Consider the following 21952-nt stretch of genomic DNA (forward strand, 5'->3'; position numbering starts at 1 on the left):
TTCTGTAGATCCCATAGACACAGATATAGATAAGACCCACGTGTGTATCTGTGGCATGTCTGGACGTGTGTGCGTGTGTGTGTGTGTGTGTGCGTATTTGTGTGTGTGTTGTGTGTGTAATGCTGTGGGTATGAATAAATGTTTGTTGCTCACATCTGTTAAAACACGTGGTTAAACCCAGAAAATAGCAACTTGACAGAGAGAGAGAGAGAGAGAGAGAGAGAGAGAGAGAGAGAGATAGTGTATGTGTTTTTTTTTTCATATTTCCTGCCTGCTCTTGGGCTGTGACTCATAACTTTAAACTTCTCTCTCTCTCTCTCTCTCTCTCTCTCTCTCTGTATGTGTGTGTGTTCCTGTTCTGGTAAAGAAGGAGGAGGGGTGGAGGGCTGTGTTAACCCGGCCTCAGCTCCGTCTCTGAAGGATTTAAAAGCTCTCCTCTGCTGTTTCTAGATCATGAGAACTTTAAAGGGTCGTTACTGACCGGACACCTGGTTCTTCTCAGATGGAGGTCCTTCGGTACTGCCTGTGGTCCTGGTTCTCGCTCTCCAACCTCATGACCATGCTCTTCCTGTCACTGTTCAGTTCTCCCAGTGGTGAGTTTAATTCTGGTTTAATTCTGTCTCGGGGTCCTGGACTAGGTTGGGACCTAGGGATTGGGGGGCTTGGGGGTGTTGGCTAAGGTTGAAGACGTTAAATCCGGGTTTGTCTTCGTGTTTAGACTCATTCTAACTCTAAAGATCAGATCTGTGTGAGTTCAGAGGAAGTGTCTCTCTGAGTGGTTGGGGGGTGGTGGTGGTGGGGGTGGGGTAGTGCCTCCAGTGTTCAGGTACTGCATCACAGGAGTTACTTACCAATGCTCATCAATACAGTCATAGATTTAAAGCTCCTGATCAATATGAGTTCCACACTTACAGCTATGAATCAATCAGTGTAAGATCAGTATTCACTAACTGCTCTAGATTGCTCAGTATTTGCTGTCTATCATTCAAACGGTACTATATTATACATTGTGTACTACGTGGTGTGGGGTAGAGCAGTGTAACTCAGGATTACAGTTCTGGTTTAACTGTATTGTATCTTAGTATGTAATTCAGTATTGTATATGCTGGTGTAATACCATTAGTAATGTTCCCCTACCCAAAGTCCTGTACAATAAATGAAGATAATAAAAACATAGATAGGGATGGAGAGGGGAGGGGAGAGGGAGAAAATAAATGAAAAAAACATAGCTGCAGCATACAGCATAATAAATTAAGCAGAAAACTTTGCAGAAGATAAAGCCAATAATTAGCAGAGCGGATTTAAAATGGGTGTAGAAAGGAAAACAGAGATTCTAAACAGAACAACATAAAACAGAATGTCAACAAGGAAAGGAAACACCTCACAGTTAAATGCTTTCAAAAGCTAAAGAATAAAAATTAAAATTACAGTATAATAATATTAAATAATAATAATAATAATAATAATAATAATATATTCATATACAGAGAATAGTATAGTGTAGTGTAGAATAGCCTAATATACTATAGTATTTATATAAGGTAGTATATATATATTAATAGCACAGAGTATAATATAATATAATATAATACAGGAGAGTATACTGTATAGTATATGTGTATTATAGATAGTGTAGTGTAGTGTAGTGTAAAATAACAGTAATGCAGTACAGTAGAGTATACTGTAATATAGTTCTGTGTATTATAGTGTAGTGTAGTGTAGTGTAAAAGGACACAGCAATGCAGTACAGTACAGTATACTGTAGTATATTACAGTGTATTATCTAGTAGTGTAGTGTAAAACGACACAGTAATGCAGTACAGTAGAGTATACTGTAGTATATTACAGTGTATTATATAGTAGTGTAGTGTAAAAGGACACAGTAATGCAGCACAGTAGAGGATAATGTATATAGTATGGTGTATTATAGTGTAGTGTAAAAGAACACAGTAATGCAGTACAGTAGAGTATACCGTAGTATAGTATGGTGTATTATAGTGTAGTGTAAAAGAACAGAGTAATGCAGTACAGTAGAGTATACTGTAGTATATTACGGTGTAGTGTAGCGTAAAAGGGCACAATAATGCCATACAGTATAGTATAATGTAGTGTAGTGTAGTGTAAAAAGACACAGTAATGCAGTACAGTAAAGTATAATGTAGTATAGTATGGTGTATTGTAATGTAGGGTAGTGTGGTGTAAAAAGACACAGTAATGCAGCGCAGTGGAGTATACTGTATTATAGGGCAGTGTAGTGTAGTGTAAAAGGACACAATAATGCAGTACAGTAGAATACATTGTAGTATACTACGATGTATTATAGATAGTGTAGTGTAGTAGGACACAATAATGCAGTACAATACAGTACACTGTAGTATAATACATTGTAGTGTAGTGTAGTGTAAAAAGACACAGTAAGGCAGTACAGTAGAGTACACTGTAGTATAGTATGATATATTATAGTGTAGTGTAGTGTTAAAGATCACAGTAACGCAGTACAGTAAAGTACACTGTAGTATAGTACTGTGTATTATAGTGTAGTGTAGTGTAAAAGGACACAGTAAACCTCTGAGGTGTTTTTGTCGCCCCCTCTGGCAGAAATTGAAATTGTCTTAAGGATTTATTTAAAAATATTAATATCTCTCTCTCTCTCTCTTTCTCTCTCTCTCTCTCTCTGTAGTGTTGGGAGCTACTGTGATCCCCTTTAAGCTCAATGCTTTGTGTAAGTTCTGTGATGTATTGCCAAGCAGCTGTAACTCGACAGGCATCTGCTCATCTCAGTGTAACATAACGTCCATCTGTGTGCATCCCGACGAGGTGTGTGTTGCTATTTGGTACGTATGTTTTTAATCACTTTTATCTCAATTGATTATAAAGTATTACACATGCCCCGCTCTTATCCCACCACATGGTGCCAGCCAGTGTGGGTGTTTGTTAGCTGATGTGACAGACCTGGGCAGTCTGCACTCTCCTCAAGGGCATTGGGCTGTCCACTGATGGAGCATTACCCACAGGGTGGAAGGAGGCGGCGGTGGACATCACATGTCTCAGGAGAAGCAGACACAATCTCATTTTCATTGTGTGTGATGGAGGAGGTCAGCTATCAGCTAAAATACTGGGAGAAAATGAGCAAAAACCAGAGATGAGAATTTATAAATCTAAATAAATAACTAAAATGATTCATTCAAACCTTCTAAATCTACTGAACGTAAGCCCAAACTCAGCTGCAGTAGTGGTTAGGAGGCATTAGAAGAGTCACCTGAAGAGTCAACAGTGACGACCTGTTTTCACAATGAAAACAAAACAAGAACTAAATAAGAATAATCATTTGAAGGCAGGGATTATAACACCTTTCATCAATGATTAAAAACTAAATGAGAATGTGAAAGACTGATAAATGAGCTGTTTTCTGAAATCACAAAATTTGTTGTCAGGGCAAAGGTGCTCAAAAATGATTCTTTGAGAGTCGACTCTCCTTCACTATATGGTTTTTCTAGTGATGAGGAGTCAACTCCCATAGAATCATTTCTTCGAACCTCTCCGAGTCATACGTATGAACTGTTGGCCAATGATTTACAGAGTTGAATCTCTTGACAGAGTCGACTCACTCTGTTTGCAGCGCACTGTGACTGTGATCACTGCAGTAATATATTGCTGTTTTTTCTGAAGGCGGACATATGGACAGAATATGACGGAGGAGACGATTTGTCACGACCCTTCTATCCCTCTTTACGGAGTGTCTCTGGATGATTATAATAACTCACAGTGTCAAATGAAGCAGTACAAACAGCTGGGTCCAGATGCTTATATGTGCTCCTGTAAAGAGGACGAGTGTAACGACCAGCTCATCTTCACTCCAGGTAAAACACTGGCTTCTTAAATCAATACTAAATAACTATGTCCTGATCTGAGTGACTGGGTGAGTGTGTGTAACTCTGCACAGCTGGGAGTGTGTGAGTGAGTGACTGGGTGAGTGTGTGTAACTCTGCACAGCTGTGAGTGAGTGACTGGTTGAGTGTGTGTAACTCTGCACAGCTGTGAGTGTGTGAGTGAGTGACTGGGTGAGTGTGTGTAACTCTGCACAGCTGTGAGTGAGTGACTGGTTGAGTGTGTGTAACTCTGCACAGCTGTGAGTGTGTGAGTAAGTGTGACTGGGTGAGTGTGTGTAACTCTGCAAAGCTGTGAGAGTGTGAGTGAGTGACTGGGTGAGTGTGTGTAACTCTGCACAGCTGTGAGTGTGTGAGTGAGTGACTGAGTGAGTGTTTGTAACTCTGCACAGCTGTGAGTGTGTGAATGAGTGACTGGGTGAGTGTGTGTAACTCTGCACAACTGTGAGTGTGTGAATTAGTGACTGGGTGAGTGTGTAACTCTGCACAGCTGTGAGTGTGTGAATGAGTGACTGGGTGAGTGTGTGTAACTCTGCACAGCTGTGAGAGTGTGAGTGAGTGACTGAGTGAGTGTTTGTAACTCTGCACAGCTGTGAGTGTGTAAATGAGTGACTGGGTGAGTGTGTGTAACTCTGCACAGCTGTGAGAGTGTGAGTGAGTGACTGAGTGAGTGTGTGTAACTCTGCACAGGTGTGAGTGTGTGAGTGAGTGACTGGGTGAGTGTGTGTAACTATGCACATCTGTGAGTGTGTGAGTGAGTTACTGAGTGAGTGTGTGTAACTCTGCACAACTGTGAGTGAGTAACTGGGTGAGTGTGTGTGAGAGTCCACAGGTGTGAATGTGTGAGTGAGTGACTGGGTGAGTGTGTGTAACTATGCAAAGCTGTGAGAGTGTGAGTGAGTGACTAGGTGAGTGTGTGTAACTGCACAGGTGTGAGTAATTGAGCGAGTGACTGGGTGAGTGTCTTTAACTCTGCACATCTGTGAGTGTGTGAGTGAGTGACTGGGTGAGTGTGTGTAACTCTGCAAAGCTGTGAGTGAGTGACTGGGTGAGTGTGTGTGGCAGTCCACAGGTGTGAATGTGTGAGTGAGTGACTGTGTGAGTGTGTGAAACTGTCCACAGGTGTGAGTGACTGGGTGAGTGTGTGTAACTCGGCACAGCTATGAGTGTGTGAGTGAGTGACTGGGTGAGTGTGTGTAACTCGGCACAGCTGGGAGTGTGTGAGTGAGTGACTGGGTGAGTGTGTGTAACTCTGCCCAGCTGTGAGTGTGAGTGAGTGAGTGACTGGGTGAGTGTGTGTAACTCTGCAAAGCTGTGAGTGAGTGATTGGGTGAGTGTGTGTGGCAGTCCACAGGTGTGAATGTGTGAGTGAGTGACTGTGTGAGTGTGTGAAACTGTCCACAGGTGTGAGTGTGTGAGTGACTGGGTGAGTGTGTGAAACTGTCCACAGGTGTGAGTGTGTGAGTGACTGTGTGAGTGTGTGAAACTGTCCACAGGTGTGAGTGTGTGAGTGACTGGGTGAGTGTGTGTAACTCTGCACAGCTGTGAGTGAGTGACTGGGTGAGTGTGTGTAACTCTGCAAAGCTGTGAGTGAGTGACTGGGAGAGTTTGTGTGGCAGTCCACAGGCGTGAATGTGTGTGTGAGTGACTGGGTGAGTGTGTGTAACTCGGCACAGCTGGGAGTATGTGAGTGAGTGACTGTGTGAGTGTGTGAAACTGTCCACAGGTGTGAGTGTGTGAGTGACTGGGTGAGTGTGTGTAACTCTGCACAGCTGTGAGTGAGTGACTGCGTGAATGCATGTGACAGTCCACAGGTGTGTGTGAGTGAGTGACTGGGTGAGTGTGTGCAACCCATTGATTCTGGGTTCACTCCAGGACCACTGCATTTAGAGAAGGTGAATGAATGAAGGAATGAATGAATGATACATTCTGATAATGTAAACATTAATGTAATTTGCAGTGCACAGATATACAGTAATATCAATGTGCTGTGGTTGTTCTTGTTGTTGTTGATGTTTTACCTATTGGCTGCTCCCCTAGGGTCTCGCCATGTTATCAATATAACAACAGTATAGAATCCAGAATGTAACACACACACACATACACACACACACACACACACACACACACACACAGCCACACACACACAGAGGAATCCTGGACATGTGGAAGCTTGTTTCAGACTCGTGGTTTTCCAGGCCACCATTTTGTGGTAACGTCTCCTAGACAGAGCTGAACCTGTAATCACACACTCCAGACATTTGTTGTGTCTCAAACAGACACACACACTTTTTTTTTACAGAATGTTACAGAACCAAAATGTCCTCTACATGTATAAGACATCGGTCAGGAGTGTGTTCCTCTTCACTTCTCAGAGCAGGCTTTACACTGGAACAATGCTGTGAGGTTCTGATAGCATTCAGCCAGGTCAACATTAGTGACATTACTGAGATACTCCCGTAATGTGAACAAGTGTGGCCTTCGCTTAAACTCTCACTCCCACAGAGCAACCTCAGAGTCAGGATCACAACACAACATGCTTCTCTTTGTCCTGACAATGTAAGAAAACAATCACACAAACACACACTGTCTGTCAGCAGAGGAAGTTCAGACATGTGGTTTCCTCTCTGTGTTGAGAATGCTAAGCATGCTGGGAACTATATACGGAAGGACATGAAACCGTGTGTTTGTGGTGAGTGTGGGGGGTGGGGGTGTGTTGAGGAGGTCACATGACTTGATGCTTTAACAGCTCTTTACACTCTAATGGAGTGTAAACAAACAGAGTCACTCGTGAAACGAGACCCTCAGAAGTGGGTCAGGGTTGTTTGAGGACCCCAACCGTCTAGTGCTAAAGTTAACAAACACTGAACACACACACGGACACACGCGGACACACACACACGGACAGACTCGGGATTTTCCCTTAAGTGTAAACCTCAGGGGAAGATTTTGCCCTCCCCAAGGGAATTACTTACTTACTCCATTTCCTCTTTATTGCTGGCTCTTCTGTGCTTTATGGTTTTTTTTTAACTCTTTATTGTGACATTCCGAGTTTGTTTTAGTGGTGAAACCTCAGCACATTATGTGAAATTAAGTTTTAGAATCAAATTCTTGGGAGATTCAGTGTCTGTGTCTTTCAGCAAGAGGCGAGTTTCCCTCACACACACACACACACACACACACACACACACACAGAATGACACACTCTACCGCAAAACACACCGTAGACGCACACGGGAACAAGATGTTGCCGTGTGGAGCACAGTGACTTTTCATTTTCAAAATAATATGAGTCTAATCTAAGAATTATTATGACTTTAATCCTGAAATATTCATGATTTTTTTTCTGAAAACAAATGCAACTTTATTCTAGAAATATTACTATTTCTGCTGTTTTTTCTGCAAATTTATTGCAATATTGTAAATTCAATCTCAAAATAATCACAACATAAATCTTGAAATCATGTATTATATTTTTTAACAAGCGGATCCTACAATGCCCTGGTAGGCGTCTCCTGGTTGTAAGGACTCCACTGCTTTAGCGGCAGGTTGCTCAAACTTGAAGAGAGGGTGGAGCTATGACTCAAAGTGAGAGTGAGGCCCTGTGATTGTTCAGGCTAAAGGTTACCTAAGCTTTTAGCATCGAGACAGCAATAGTACTGGAGAAATATGGAAGACATTTATTAGACTTTGGAAAGATCATAAGAAACAATCTGTACATGTACATAGTGGACCATGAGGGGCCAGATTATCATCACTGGAAAAAGCCTGAATTAGTTTCCCTGGGGCTGTAGCTAAGAGAAAACTGTAAGGGGTTACTGCAGTGACTGAGGATTTGTGGCTGTGCCGTTTCCATGACGTTTCCAAAGCCGTTGATTTTCAAAGCACCACAAAGAAAACTAGCAGAGGAAAACAGAAAATTAAAACCAAACAGGACTGAAGAGAAGAACGAACACAATATTTCAATCCAGCAGTAGCTGTGGAGAACAAAAAAAAAACAGCAAAAAAAATGAAATAAATAAAAATATAAAAATGTATCTGGCTTTGATGAAAAGCAGCTGAGTCTGTTGAAGCCAGAAGCCAGATACCTGCAGTAGCTAATGCTAATGCTAATGCTAAAACAGTGAAGTACACACATTTGTAGCTGAACTGTGTGTCCCCTGTCCACAGAGACCACAGAACTGGTCAGAGGTATAGTCGGGGCAGGTTCGCCCGTTCTAACTGGAGCTGAGCGGGGACTAGAGGGTCAGGCTGAGCCAGAGGACTCGCGGGATCCCACACGGTGAGATGATAGCAGCCTTTAGCCACAGTTAGTGCATGACTAAGGTATCTGGCCTATATGAGCTACTGGCTGCGTGTGCACTAAAGGCTCACAATGATATGTTTTTTAGGAAAGAGTTTGTGACATCAGGCAGTGACTCCGCTCCCAGCAAAACTGGAAATCTTCTTTTCAAAGACGGAGCTAAGTGAGGATTATGTTACGTTTGCTTTAACAATGAAAGACAATGAATTTTACAGAATTTACTCAGCCGCTTAACACGAGGCACATGTGTTCCAGAAAAACAACCAAACCTGGTCCTGCATCAATTCAAGAGGAACTTATAGAGCTGCAGAAGGAGGTTCTCCAGCTCCAGAAACAGAAGCTGAAGCTGGAGATACAGAAACTGAAGAAGGAGAAACTGAATGCGGACACAAATTATTCTGCTAAACATAATTACTTCCGTTAAAAAGTGATGGAGGAAATGACGATCACAGCTTTTCAAGAAATGTCATTTCGTTAATGGCAAAGTCGGAAAGCTCAGAAATCTGATTATAATTAATAATCTCACCAAGTTAAAAATAATAATAGTCATGTTTTATGATAAGGACCGGCGCCCCCTCCAGGGTGTGTTCCCGCCTTGCGCCCAGTGACTCCAGGTAGACTCTGGACCCACCGCGACCCTGAACTGGATAGGGGTTACAGATAATGGATGGATGAATGTATTATGATTATTCTATTTTATATTTTTTGTATTTTAAAGAGGAAGAACAAACTGTACTCAGTAAAAATACCCTTCAAATAAATAAATAAATGCTCAAACACTTGTCTACAAAAAAGGACCCCTGGTATCTCTGACCGTGTATTCATCATTTTGCTGCTAATGTGGATTCCCACCATACTCTTTGACAAGTTATAAATCACGACACAAGCCGCGGTAATTTTACAGACCCTCTGTGATGCACCTCACGCTCGTGTTCATTGTCCTGACCGACATGTTCGTCCCTGTGAAGGGCTGGAGGAATTCAATAACCGTGGCCGTGTCATTGTACACTCCATCTTCCAAATCTCACCCCGTCTTTCCCTCACACTCTCTGTGAGTCGTGAAAAGTTCCAGGCCAAAGTGCTGCAACATTTGTGATTTCGCAAAGTGATCACAGACCAGCAGCACATTTATAGAGGGGTAGTCTCTTGGCCTTCAAGTGTCCTAGAGGCCCGTGTTTCGTAACGTGTGTTCCGTCAGTAACACCACAAACACGTGGAAAACCGGCACTGAAACGTTCACAGAACAACCAAGCACACAGTAGACTTCAGGACAGGGAAAACATCTCCCACCGCAGACTGGAAACTCCCAGTTGCAAAAAAGGAGCTGAACAACTGCAGGTAAAATGTGGTTACACGGTGTGGAGTGTCTGATGTCGTCTTCTAGCTCTCTAGTGATTTCGTCCATCAGGTCTGCCCTCTCCTATTAACAGCTCACTACAGCTCAGGGCGTGTAGAGGACTGTGAGTTAAGGTGAGCCTTATTAAGTCATTCTAACAGAATCGACAGTTAAGACGCTTTACACAACACTTAATGTTTTTTAAGAGGATACTTAAGGGAACAATTAAAGGTTTATGATGATTTCTATAAGGAAAGCCTCACGTACAAATTAAGGCAATTTTTCCTGCAACACACTTAACTTTTAAAGGAGGTTTAATGAGGGAAAATTTCACTTAAGGTGTTTTATGGAGCTGGGCATAGGGGAGCAGGTGTGGATTAGGTGTGTTTCTCAATTCTGTGACCTTACAGTCTCAGGTCCACGTGGCCAGGTTTTTAGCACCACACAATCAGCTAGGCTAACCCGCCATCTTGTTTGTTCAGGGACTTAGCTTTTGGTCATCGACGCTTTCAAGACGTTTGCAAGAGAGCACTCTCAACAAACAACATCATAGACATGAGATCTAGACTTTGTAGTTTACCACAGGACACACGAGTAAGTAATGTTTATTTATAGAGAACATTTAAATTCAACTGACGTTGCTCAAAGTGCTGGACAATAGAGGAAAATAATAAAAATATATGGAAGGGGAGGGGGTACAATAGAAAAGCATGATAAAGAAAGTAGAAACATTTGCTGAGGATAAAAGCAAAATGGCAACAGAGTAAAATAATAGATTTGAATTCAGCATAAAAAGGAAAACAGACTAAAACTAAACAGAGAAACAGAAAAGTAACATATAACAAGGAAAAGAACATTTACCTTCAAAACCTAAAGGGTACAAGTTTGGGGTTAAAAGATGATCTGGAGGGTACAGATCTAATGTGGAAGCGAAGGTTGTTCCACAGTCTTGGGGCAGCAGCTACGAAGGAGCGATCACCCTTGAGCTTTAGCCGGGACTGTGTGACATCCAGGGCCATTTGAATTGTAGGTCTGTGTGATATTGTATTGCGATTGAGGGAGAGTCCATAAAAACCTGTAAACACATTAAAGTGAATCCCAAATGGTACAGGGATGGAGGTCAGGACCAGGGCGGTATGTTTCTTTTTTTCCATCAGGAGCTTAACAGCAGCATGTAGGACAATCTGTGGATGTCTCAGAGAGGGTTAGTTTACTCCAATAAGCAGGGAGTTACAATAGTCTAACAGACAATATAAAGGTTTTATTCGTCTAAATCCTGAAAAGACAGGACTGGTTGTAATTTGGCAATTTGCCTTAGTTGGAAGAAACTGCATTTATCAACAGAGATCAGCTGCTTATTGAAACTGAAATCGGAATCGGAAATACTTGGGATTATACAAGTGATGATAAATGGCCCTGATTATCTGTTTGATCCCAGGTCCAAACAGAATGACCGCAGATTTGTTTTCATTTGGCTAGAGAAAACTGTTATTCATTGTTATATCTCCTCGTTACAGCCAGGTATAGAGCAGTGATTCCCATTTCTGTCCTAGAGATATACAGCGTAGAGATATGTATTTCCCTACAGCGGCATGACTCAGACTATAGTGTAACACACGTTTGTTTAACAGGATGATAATCACATGATCATGTTTAGAAAGATCAACAAAGACTGAGTCAGTCAAGTCGTTCATTCCCCATGGTTTCATCTCGGTATCGAGAACTGAAATCCAAAGCCACTCTGCTATTATCTCAAAGAATCATCTCAGTTTGGTGTTTTAGAAAAAAAGAATCTCTCTCAGTGTAACACATCTAAATCTGTCTGATCTGTTTTCTCTGTCGACACAGACATCCTGAACCCTACCAAAATAGGAGACATTTCCGTGATCCTGGTCACTCTCATCCCTCTGCTGCTGACGGTGGTCATCGTCTCCTTCTTCTACATCTACTGGGTCAACTACAGCTCCAAGTTCAAGTCCAAGCCCAAGTCCCTGTGTCCGGGCCATGATTTCTGTGACCGACAGGCCATCATAAGTGACATGGACCAATCCGAGAACAGCACGGCTCTGGCCAACTGCATCAACCACAACACAGAGCTGCTGCCCATTCAGCTGGACACCATCGTGGGGAAGGGACGCTTTGCCGAGGTCTACCGCGCCAAACTCAAGCAGAAACCTACTGACAATGTCCCATTCCAGACGGTAGCTGTAAAGATCTTCCCCCTTGAGGAGTACACCTCTTGGAAATCAGAACTCGAGATCTTTTCCGACGCTGAGCTGAGACACGAGAACATCCTGCAGTTCCTCACAGCAGAGGAACACCGTTCCAAGCATCAGTTATGGCTCATTACGGCATTCCACCACATTGGGAACCTGCAGGAATTCCTCAGGAATAACCTGATCACCTGGAAGCAGCTGCACAGGTAAAGTTCTTTATTTCAGAGTTATATTTAATAGGTCTTAAATTAGTTCATCTTCTCCCTTTTCTCCACAGTGGAACATAAATCTCGCTCGTAATGAAATGCCTTTAAATGATAATGAGCCGCTCGCTGTTCACCTCGACCCCGAGCGCACAGCAGTGAGGAGCGAGGAGCAGAAGCTCTGGTTTTTAGCCGTTTTCACTCTGTTCTCTTTCTTCTCCGTTTTTACTCAGTGCTCTTATTTCTCGGCGCTCGTCTTGTGTCTGTTTTGCTCCCATAAATGCAGGTCCAGCGCTGTGATTAGACAGACTCAGACGAGGGGGCGGGGCGGATTCTAAATTCTCTGAGCAGAATCAGAACGGCTCAGTTTAGCCGGTGTTTTCTGACTCAGGCAGCACACAGAAGACAGACTGGGGTGTTGTTTCACACATTAATGAGAACATGGACTGAACAAGTCATTTTCTAGTGTTTTGTCCTCTTTAAATTTAGTTGAGATGATGATTTGATCACACGTAATGTAAGGGGCGCTGACGTCAGGTATTCTACGTGGTCAGATGAAATCTGAATGTGATCCAATCAGTAAAAAAACATGCTAACACCAGGTGTGAACAGACTCAGTGATCTTGGTGATGATGGAAGCAGATGTAGTTGTTGAAGATTTTTTAATGTATCTTTTCTACCAAAGTCTATGAATATTATTCGTAACAGTGGTTTCATTGGAACAGTCTGTGTGCACTGTTGCCAGCTCCTCTACAGATGCAGAGATGTGCTTACTGACCAATCGTTATTAATATCTGGTGGGGGGGGGGGATCTAACCAGATAACTGAAGTCCAAATACAAGTGTGTCGTCTTTTTTTCCATCTTTTTTTGGCTTAAGTTATCTGAATAAATCTGCTTTGTGGAATAATCACCTGGACAGTAGAATGCAAATTATACAATGTGATAAAAACAAAACTTCAAACAGTAGTATCCCTGTGTGTTTGTGTGTAGGTTGTGTTTGTCTCTGGCACGAGGTGTCGCCCATCTACACAGTGACATAACTCTGTGTGGACGGCCCAAAGTCTCAGTGGCTCACAGAGACCTGAAGAGCTCCAACGTCTTGGTGAAGGATGATCTCACCTGCTGCCTCTGTGACTTTGGCTTGAGCCTCAGACTCAACCACACACTGTCCACAGAGGAACTGGCCAACAGTGGACAGGTACAACACACACACACGCACACAAACACACACACTGTCCACTGACAGCCCCTGGGTGTAATGGTTCTGTGAAATGCCCAGGACAGGAAAACATTGTCAGAGATTTACACTTGACCAAATCTGATTTCTGTTTTCAGACTGCAGTCAAATTGGCTGGTTGTCATACTAACCCCTGTAGCATGAGTAACCTGAGGGCAGGAAGGCAACAAGCTCTGCCCCAGATGTCATGAAATCTGAATCAGGTTTGAATATAGATTGAATCAGGGTGTAATCAGATGTGAATTAGGTGTAAATCAGGGTATAATCAGATGTGAATTAGGTGTAAATCAGGGTGTAATCAGATGTGAATAAGATGTAAACAGGGTGTAATCAGATGTGAATTAGGTGTAAATCAGGGTGTAATCAGATGTGAATTAGGTGTAAATCAGGGTGTAATCAGATGTGAATTAGGTGTAAATCAGGGTGTAATCAGATGTGAATTAGGTGTAAATCAGGGTGTAATCAGATGTGAATTAGATGTAAACAGGGTGTAATCAGATGTGAATTAGGTGTAAATCAGGGTGTAATCAGATGTGAATTAGATGTAAACAGGGTGTAATCAGATGTGAATTAGGTGTAAATCAGGGTGTAATCAGATGTGAATTAGATGTAAACATGGTGTAATCAGATGTGAATTAGGTGTAAATCAGGGTGTAATCAGATGTGAATTAGGTGTAAATCAGGGTGTAATCAGATGTGAATTAGGTGTAAATCAGGTTTGAATCATATTTAAATCAGATGTAAATCTGCTTTGAATCAGATGGGAATCAAATGGTTCAAATCTGACTGAGGAAAATAGCCAGATGTGATGTGTTGTCTTTGCTGTCCAGCTCTTATCAGACTGGTGTGTGTTTTTATTCTGTTCTAAGGTGGGAACTGCACGGTACATGGCTCCTGAGGTTCTAGAGTCCAGAATGAATCTGGAGAACATTGAGTCCTTTAAACAGACAGACGTCTACTCCATGGCTCTGGTTCTGTGGGAGATCACCTCTAGATGTACAGCCATTGGAGGTAACATTCACTATCACATAATTCACCACTAAAGAGTTCAACACACACACCAGCTGCTTTATCAGAAACACTCCCTTTCTACTGACACTCACTGGCCACTTTACTGGAAACACCACTACCAGGCTTGAGCTTCACTTCCTCTTTGATTATGATGTGTGAAAATCCAGAGATTTGGAGAGCAGGATTTAGTAAATGTCAGAGTGAAATGTTTCCCAGCCACTCAGCCTCAGTGTTTAACTCTGAGAAGCTGAGAATATCTGTCAGATCAATATGGTCAGATAAACACTGTCCCATTAATACAGTCAGATCAGTACTGTCACATTATTGCATTCAGATCAACACTGTCACATTAATACAGTCAGATCAACACTGTCACATTAATACAGTCAGATCAACACTGTCACATCATTACATTCAGATCAACACTGTCACATTAATACAGTCAGATCAACACTGTCACATTAATACAGTCAGATCAACACTGCCACATTAATTCAGTCAGATCAATACTGTCACATTAATACAGTCAGATCAACACTGTCACATCAATACAGTCAGATCAACACTGTCACATTAATTCAGTCAGATCAACACTGTCACATTAATACAGTCAGATCAACACTGTCACATTATTACATTCAGATCAACACTGTCACATTATTACATTCAGATCAACACTGTCACATTAATACAGTCAGATTGTCACATCTTGACACTTTCTGGTTTGTTTTCCCCTTTCTATTGGGCTCTCTCTTTGTTGTTTTCCTATCCCTGCACATGGCTTTGTTTATGTTCATTCCTAGCTCCGCCTTTGTTCCGCCTCCTCATCGTTTCCCTTGTTATCCGTTTCAGCTGTTTCTTGTTAAGTTCATGTATTTAAGCCCTCTTCCCTCACTTCCTGGTATCGGTCATTTTCTTTGTTTGATTTTCTCGCTTTGTTTGTTTCATGGGTTCGTTGTGTTTGTTTCACGCTCACGTTTCTTCGTAGTGTTTCTCGTTTGTGTTTTCTCGTTCCTGCTCGTTAATGTTATTTCGTGTTTCTCGTCTGGTTCGTTTGTTTTGTTATTTCTCTTTATTAAACCTTCCGTGTTATAGCGAGTGTGTCCGCCTCCCTGAATCTACTCTTCACACCACCCTGACACAGATCAACACTGTCACATTAATTCAGTCAGATCAACACTGTCACATTATTACATTCAGATCAACACTGTCACATTAATACAGTCAGATCAGCACTGTCACATTAATTCAGTCAGATCAACACTGTCACATTATTACATTCAGATCAACACTGTCACATTATTACATTCAGATCAACACTGTCACATTAATACAGTCAGATCAACACTGTCACATTATTACATTCAGATCAACACAGTCACATTAATACAGTCAGATCAACACTGTCACATTATTACATTCAGATCAACACTGTCACATTAATACAGTCAGATCAACACTGTCACATTATTACATTCAGATCAACACTGTCACATTATTACATTCAGATCAACACTGTCACATTAATACAGTCAGATCAACACTGTCACATTATTACATTCAGATCAACACTGTCACATTAATACAGTCAGATCAACACTGTCACATTATTAAATTCAGATCAACACTGTCACATTAATACAGTCAGATCAACACTGTCACATTAATACAGTCAGATCAACACTGTCACATTATTACATTCAGATCAACACTGTCACATTAATACAGTCAGATCAACACTGTCACATTATTACATTCAGATCAACACTGTCACATTAATACAGTCAGATCAACACTGTCACATTATTACATTCAGATCAGCACTGTCACATTAATACAGTCAGATCAACACTGTCACATTATTACATTCAGATCAACACTGTCACATTAATACAGTCAGATCAACACTGTCACATTATTACAGTCAGATCAACACTGTCACATTATTACATTCAGATCAACACTGTCACATTAATACAGTCAGATCAACACTGTCACATTATTTTATTCAGATCAACACTGTCACATTAATACAGTCAGATCAACACTGTCACATTATTTTATTCAGATCAACACTGTCACATTAATACAGTCAGATCAACACTGTCACATTATTACATTCAGATCAACACTGTCACATTAATACAGTCAGATCAACACTGTCACATTAATACAGTCAGATCAACACTGTCACATTATTACATTCAGATCAACACTGTCACATTAATACAGTCAGATCAACACTGTCACATTATTACATTCAGATCAGCACTGTCACAATAATACAGTCAGATCAACACTGTCACATTAATACAGTCAGATCAACACTGTCACATTATTACAGTCAGATCAACACTGTCACATTAATACAGTCAGATCAACACTGTCACATTATTACATTCAGATCAACACTGTCACATTAATACAGTCAGATTAACACTGTCACATTATTACATTCAGATCAACACTGTCACATTAATACAGTCAGATCAACACTGTCACATTATTACATTCAGATCAACACTGTCACATTAATACAGTCAGATCAACACTGTCACATTATTTTATTCAGATCAACACTGTCACATTAATACAGTCAGATCAACACTGTCACATTATTACATTCAGATCAACACTGTCACATTAATACAGTCAGATCAACACTGTCACATTATTACATTCAGATCAGCACTGTCACAATAATACAGTCAGATCAACACTGTCACATTAATACAGTCAGATCAACACTGTCACATTATTACAGTCAGATCAACACTGTCACATTAATACAGTCAGATCAACACTGTCACATTATTACATTCAGATCAACACTGTCACATTAATACAGTCAGATCAACACTGTCACATTAATACAGTCAGATCAACACTGTCACATAATTACATTCAGATCAACACTGTCACATTAATACAGTCAGATCAACACTGTCACATTATTACATTCAGATCAACACTGTCACATTAATACAGTCAGATCAACACTGTCACATTATTTTATTCAGATCAACACTGTCACATTAATACAGTCAGATCAACACTGTCACATTATTACATTCAGATCAACACTGTCACATTAATACAGTCAGATCAACACTGTCACATTAATACAGTCAGATCAACACTGTCACATTATTACATTCAGATCAACACTGTCACATTAATACAGTCAGATCAACACTGACACATTAATACAGTCAGATCAACACTGTCACATTATTACATTCAGATCAACACTGTCACATTAATACAGTCAGATCAACACTGTCACATTATTACATTCAGATCAACACTGTCACATTAATACAGTCAGATCAACACTGTCACATTATTACATTCAGATCAGCACTGTCACATTATTACATTCAGATCAACACTGTCACATTAATACAGTCAGATCAACACTGTCACATTATTACATTCAGATCAACACTGTCACATTAATACAGTCAGATCAACACTGTCACATTATTACATTCAGATCAACACTGTCACATTATTACATTCAGATCAACACTGCCACATTAATACATTCAGATCAACACTGTCACATTAATACAGTCAGATCAACACTGTCACATTAATACAGTCAGATCAACACTGTCACATTATTACATTCAGATCAACACTGTCTCATTAATACAGTCAGATCAACACTGTCACATTAATACAGTCAGATCAACACTGTCACATTAATACAGTCAGATCAGTGCTCTCACATTAATACAATCAGATCAACACTGTCTCATTAATACAGTCAGATCAATAGTCAGAACAATACTGTCACATTAATACAATCAGATCAGTACTCTCACATTAATACAGTCACATTAATACAGTCAGATCAGTGCTCTCACATTAATACAATCAGATCAACACTGTCACATTAATACAGTCAGATCAACACTGTCACATTAATACAGTCAGATCAGCACTGTCACATTATTACAATCAGATCAACACTGTCTCATTAATACAGTCAGATCAACACTGTCACATTAATACAGTCAGATCAGCACTGTCACATTATTACATTCAGATCAACACTGTCTCATTAATACAGTCAGATCAACACTGTCACATTAATACAGTCAGATCAACACTGTCACATTAATACAGTCAGATCAACACTGTCTCATTAATACAGTCAGATCAATAGTCAGAACAATACTGTCACATTAATACAATCAGATCAGTACTCTCACATTAATACAGTCACATTAATACAGTCAGATCAGTGCTCTCACATTAATACAATCAGATCAACACTGTCTCATTAATACAGTCAGATCAATAGTCAGAACAATACAGTCACATTAATACAGTCAGATCAACACTGTCACATTAATACAGTCAGATCAACACTGTCTCATTAATACAGTCAGATCAATAGTCAGAACAATACTGTCACATTAATACAATCAGATCAGTACTCTCACATTAATACAGTCACATTAATACAGTCAGATCAGTGCTCTCACATTAATACAATCAGATCAACACTGTCACATTAATACAGTCAGATCAACACTGTCACATTAATACAGTCAGATCAGCACTGTCACATTATTACAATCAGATCAACACTGTCTCATTAATACAGTCAGATCAACACTGTCACATTAATACAGTCAGATCAGCACTGTCACATTATTACATTCAGATCAACACTGTCTCATTAATACAGTCAGATCAACACTGTCACATTAATACAGTCAGATCAACACTGTCACATTAATACAGTCAGATCAACACTGTCTCATTAATACAGTCAGATCAATAGTCAGAACAATACTGTCACATTAATACAATCAGATCAGTACTCTCACATTAATACAGTCACATTAATACAGTCAGATCAGTGCTCTCACATTAATACAATCAGATCAACACTGTCTCATTAATACAGTCAGATCAATAGTCAGAACAATACAGTCACATTAATACAGTCAGATCAACACTGTCACATTAATACAGTCAGATCAACACTGTCTCATTAATACAGTCAGATCAATAGTCAGAACAATACTGTCACATTAATACAGTCAGTCAGATCATTTTACATTTTTAAGTTTTGAATATGTTATATTATGAATTTGTTCTGGAATATACTATTCTGATTTACTGATAATATTAATTTATTCAGGACTGATACTAATCTGATGAGTCTGTTATGATGATATCTGATCTGATCTGATGAGTCTGTTATGATGATATCTGATCTGATCTGATGAATCTGTTATGATGTATGGGTATTATGAATGAATGAATGAATGAATGAATGACTGTGGTTGTTTTAGGGATATTATGAGAGCATGATTGTAAACACTGCTGTAGAGAGTACTGAAGTATGAGGGGCTGAACTACAGCTCCATGATCTCCATCAGCAGGTGGGGGTCACTCTGTGGTGGGTGGGGGTGTGGGTTCTGAGGGGCGGTGGCTGGTCCCTTCATTGTTTATAAAAACAAAACTCGTCTGCTGTCGGAACTCATTTCCTCAATCCCTGTTTATCTCAGCGCAGGAATCAAAGACACTACTCAAATCATACAGTGGCCCATTGTGTACATTTCTCATCTCTTTACAATACAGTGTAAAAACAGTACATCAGTACACAGGAGTCTGACATCTCCCAGCGTGTTAAGATCAGAGTTGTTTTCAGCTGTACACTCATGTCATAAGGATGTTTATTTAAGTAAGAGATAAATATTAAAGAGCAGATAAAAAAGGAGATCAAAATCAAAATTGACAGTGTTGACCCAGTTTAGTTAGTTTCCAGCGTCATGTGACTGAGTTTAACTTTCAAAAACAGGACATGTGATAAAAATGAATACACTCAGACTCTGTGTGTGTGTGTGTGTGTATAGCTTCAAGGTTTAGACACACACAGGCAGCGTCCTGAGAAAGAGGGAGTTTGGAAACTCCACAACAGACCTCCTCACACACTCTGTTATTCTGCAAATATAATAATGCGTTATTTCTGATTCAAGGAGGTTCTGTGTTCTCACATTAAGAAATGAGCAGTTCTCCTCCAAGCGTGTTGAGGTAAAATAACTGCTCATATTAATCCCGTAAATATTTAGCTGCTAACTCCATAGTTTTATATTACTGTGCGTATAGTACTCTCTCTTAGATTGTGATGCATTCACGCGTCACTCCCAGACCACCGGCCTGCAGGGGAAATATGAAATGTAGCATTTGTCTCATCAGACAGCCGTAGCATGGCTCTGTAGACAGAAGGACGAAGAGCGTGCTCGTGTTTTGACTCTGACACTGTGGTGAGAGGAGTCACTCTGTCTTATGAAGGACATTTAAACCAAGCCACAGGTGTTGGATGCTGTTAAAAGTTTTTTAACCCTCGATGTGTCTCCTGAATGAATCAGTTCCCTTTGTGGTGGTGAATGGGCTGAGTGAGTGTGTGTGTGAGTGTGTGTGTTTATGCGAGCGTATGTCCTGAAAGCATCTTAGGGTGGAACGCAGTTCTGTTTTGTTTTCGTTTGAGAGACTGTGGAAACACTCGCTTCGAAAATAGGAAGCAGACAAACCACTCCATTTCCTGCCTGGGCATCTGCGTGTGTGTGTGTGTGTGTGTGTGTGTGTGTGTGTGTGTATGTGTGTGTGTGTTTGTTTCAGGTCAGAGTTGTTCAGTATGACTAATTTATGTCACATATCTTTTAATCTTACACTTTCCATGCCCTCATTAATAAAATAAACACGAGCACCGGATCAAATCATTTCAATACGCCTTTGTTTTATTTCTTTCTGACACAAGTAGTTTCTTAAATTCTTTATTTAATATTTGGAGGAGTTTATTTTTATTTTAACTCTTTGATTCCAGCTCCAGAAGAAGATGAGTGTTTTTTTTCCGTACTATTCAGGTTTACAAGATCATATATATCAAATTTTAATAGCAAACATTTCACCTCCGAACCTAAAGAATCAGTACCATCATGTACACAACTGAACAGAGGTTAGAGGTTAGTGTTCTCCTCCGAGCGTGTTGAGTCTGATGAACGGAGGTTAGTGTTCTCCTCTGAGCGTGTCGAGTCTGATGAACAGAGGTTAGTGTTCTCCTCTGAGCGTGTTGAGTCTGATGAACAGAGGTTAGTGTTCTCCTCCGAGCATGTTGAGTCTGATGAACGGAGGTTAGTGTTCTCCTCCGAGCGTGTTGAGTCTGATGAACAGAGGTTAGTGTTCTCCTCCGAGCGTGTTGAGTCTGATGAACAGAGGTTAGTGTTCTCCTCCGAGCGTGTCGAGTCTGATGAACAGTGGTTAGTGTTCTCCTCTGAGCGTGTTGAGTCTGATGAACAGAGGTTAGTGTTCTCCTCCGAGCGTGTTGAGTCTGATGAACAGAGGTTAGTGTTCTCCTCTGAGCGTGTTGAGTCTGATGAACAGAGGTTAGTGTTCTCCTCCGAGCGTGTTGAGTCTGATGAACAGAGGTTAGTGTTCTCCTCCGAGCGTGTTGAGTCTGATGAACAGAGGTTAGTGTTCTCCTCCGAGCGTGTCGAGTCTGATGAACAGAGGTTAGTGTTCTCCTCTGAGCGTGTTGAGTCTGATGAACGGAGGTTAGTGTTCTCCTCCGAGCGTGTCGAGTCTGATGAACAGAGGTTAGTGTTCTCCTCTGAGCGTGTTGAGTCTGATGAACAGAGGTTAGTGTTCTCCTCCGAGCGTGTTGAGTCTGATGAACAGAGGTTAGTGTTCTCCTCCGAGCGTGTCGAGTCTGATGAACAGAGGTTAGTGTTCTCC

The 21952-nt window shown here is 40.8% G+C and overlaps 1 protein-coding gene across 1 annotated transcript in view; it reads left to right on the forward strand.

The window, feature by feature from the left end:
• The first annotated feature begins 353 nt into the window (after positions 1-353).
• Positions 354-21952, forward strand: part of tgfbr2a (transforming growth factor beta receptor 2a) — a 26849-nt gene continuing 5250 nt past the window's right edge. Inside the window, exons 1-6 of the mRNA XM_066666941.1 lie at positions 354-593; positions 2681-2834; positions 3670-3860; positions 11375-11948; positions 12937-13144; positions 14053-14194. Of these exons, the coding sequence (XP_066523038.1) occupies positions 503-593; positions 2681-2834; positions 3670-3860; positions 11375-11948; positions 12937-13144; positions 14053-14194 (1360 nt within the window). The 5' untranslated portion in view covers positions 354-502. The remainder of the gene's footprint in view (positions 594-2680; positions 2835-3669; positions 3861-11374; positions 11949-12936; positions 13145-14052; positions 14195-21952) is intronic.

The sequence above is a fragment of the Hoplias malabaricus genome, chromosome 4 (genome assembly GCF_029633855.1).
Source record: "Hoplias malabaricus isolate fHopMal1 chromosome 4, fHopMal1.hap1, whole genome shotgun sequence".
Lineage (NCBI taxonomy): Eukaryota > Metazoa > Chordata > Actinopteri > Characiformes > Erythrinidae > Hoplias > Hoplias malabaricus.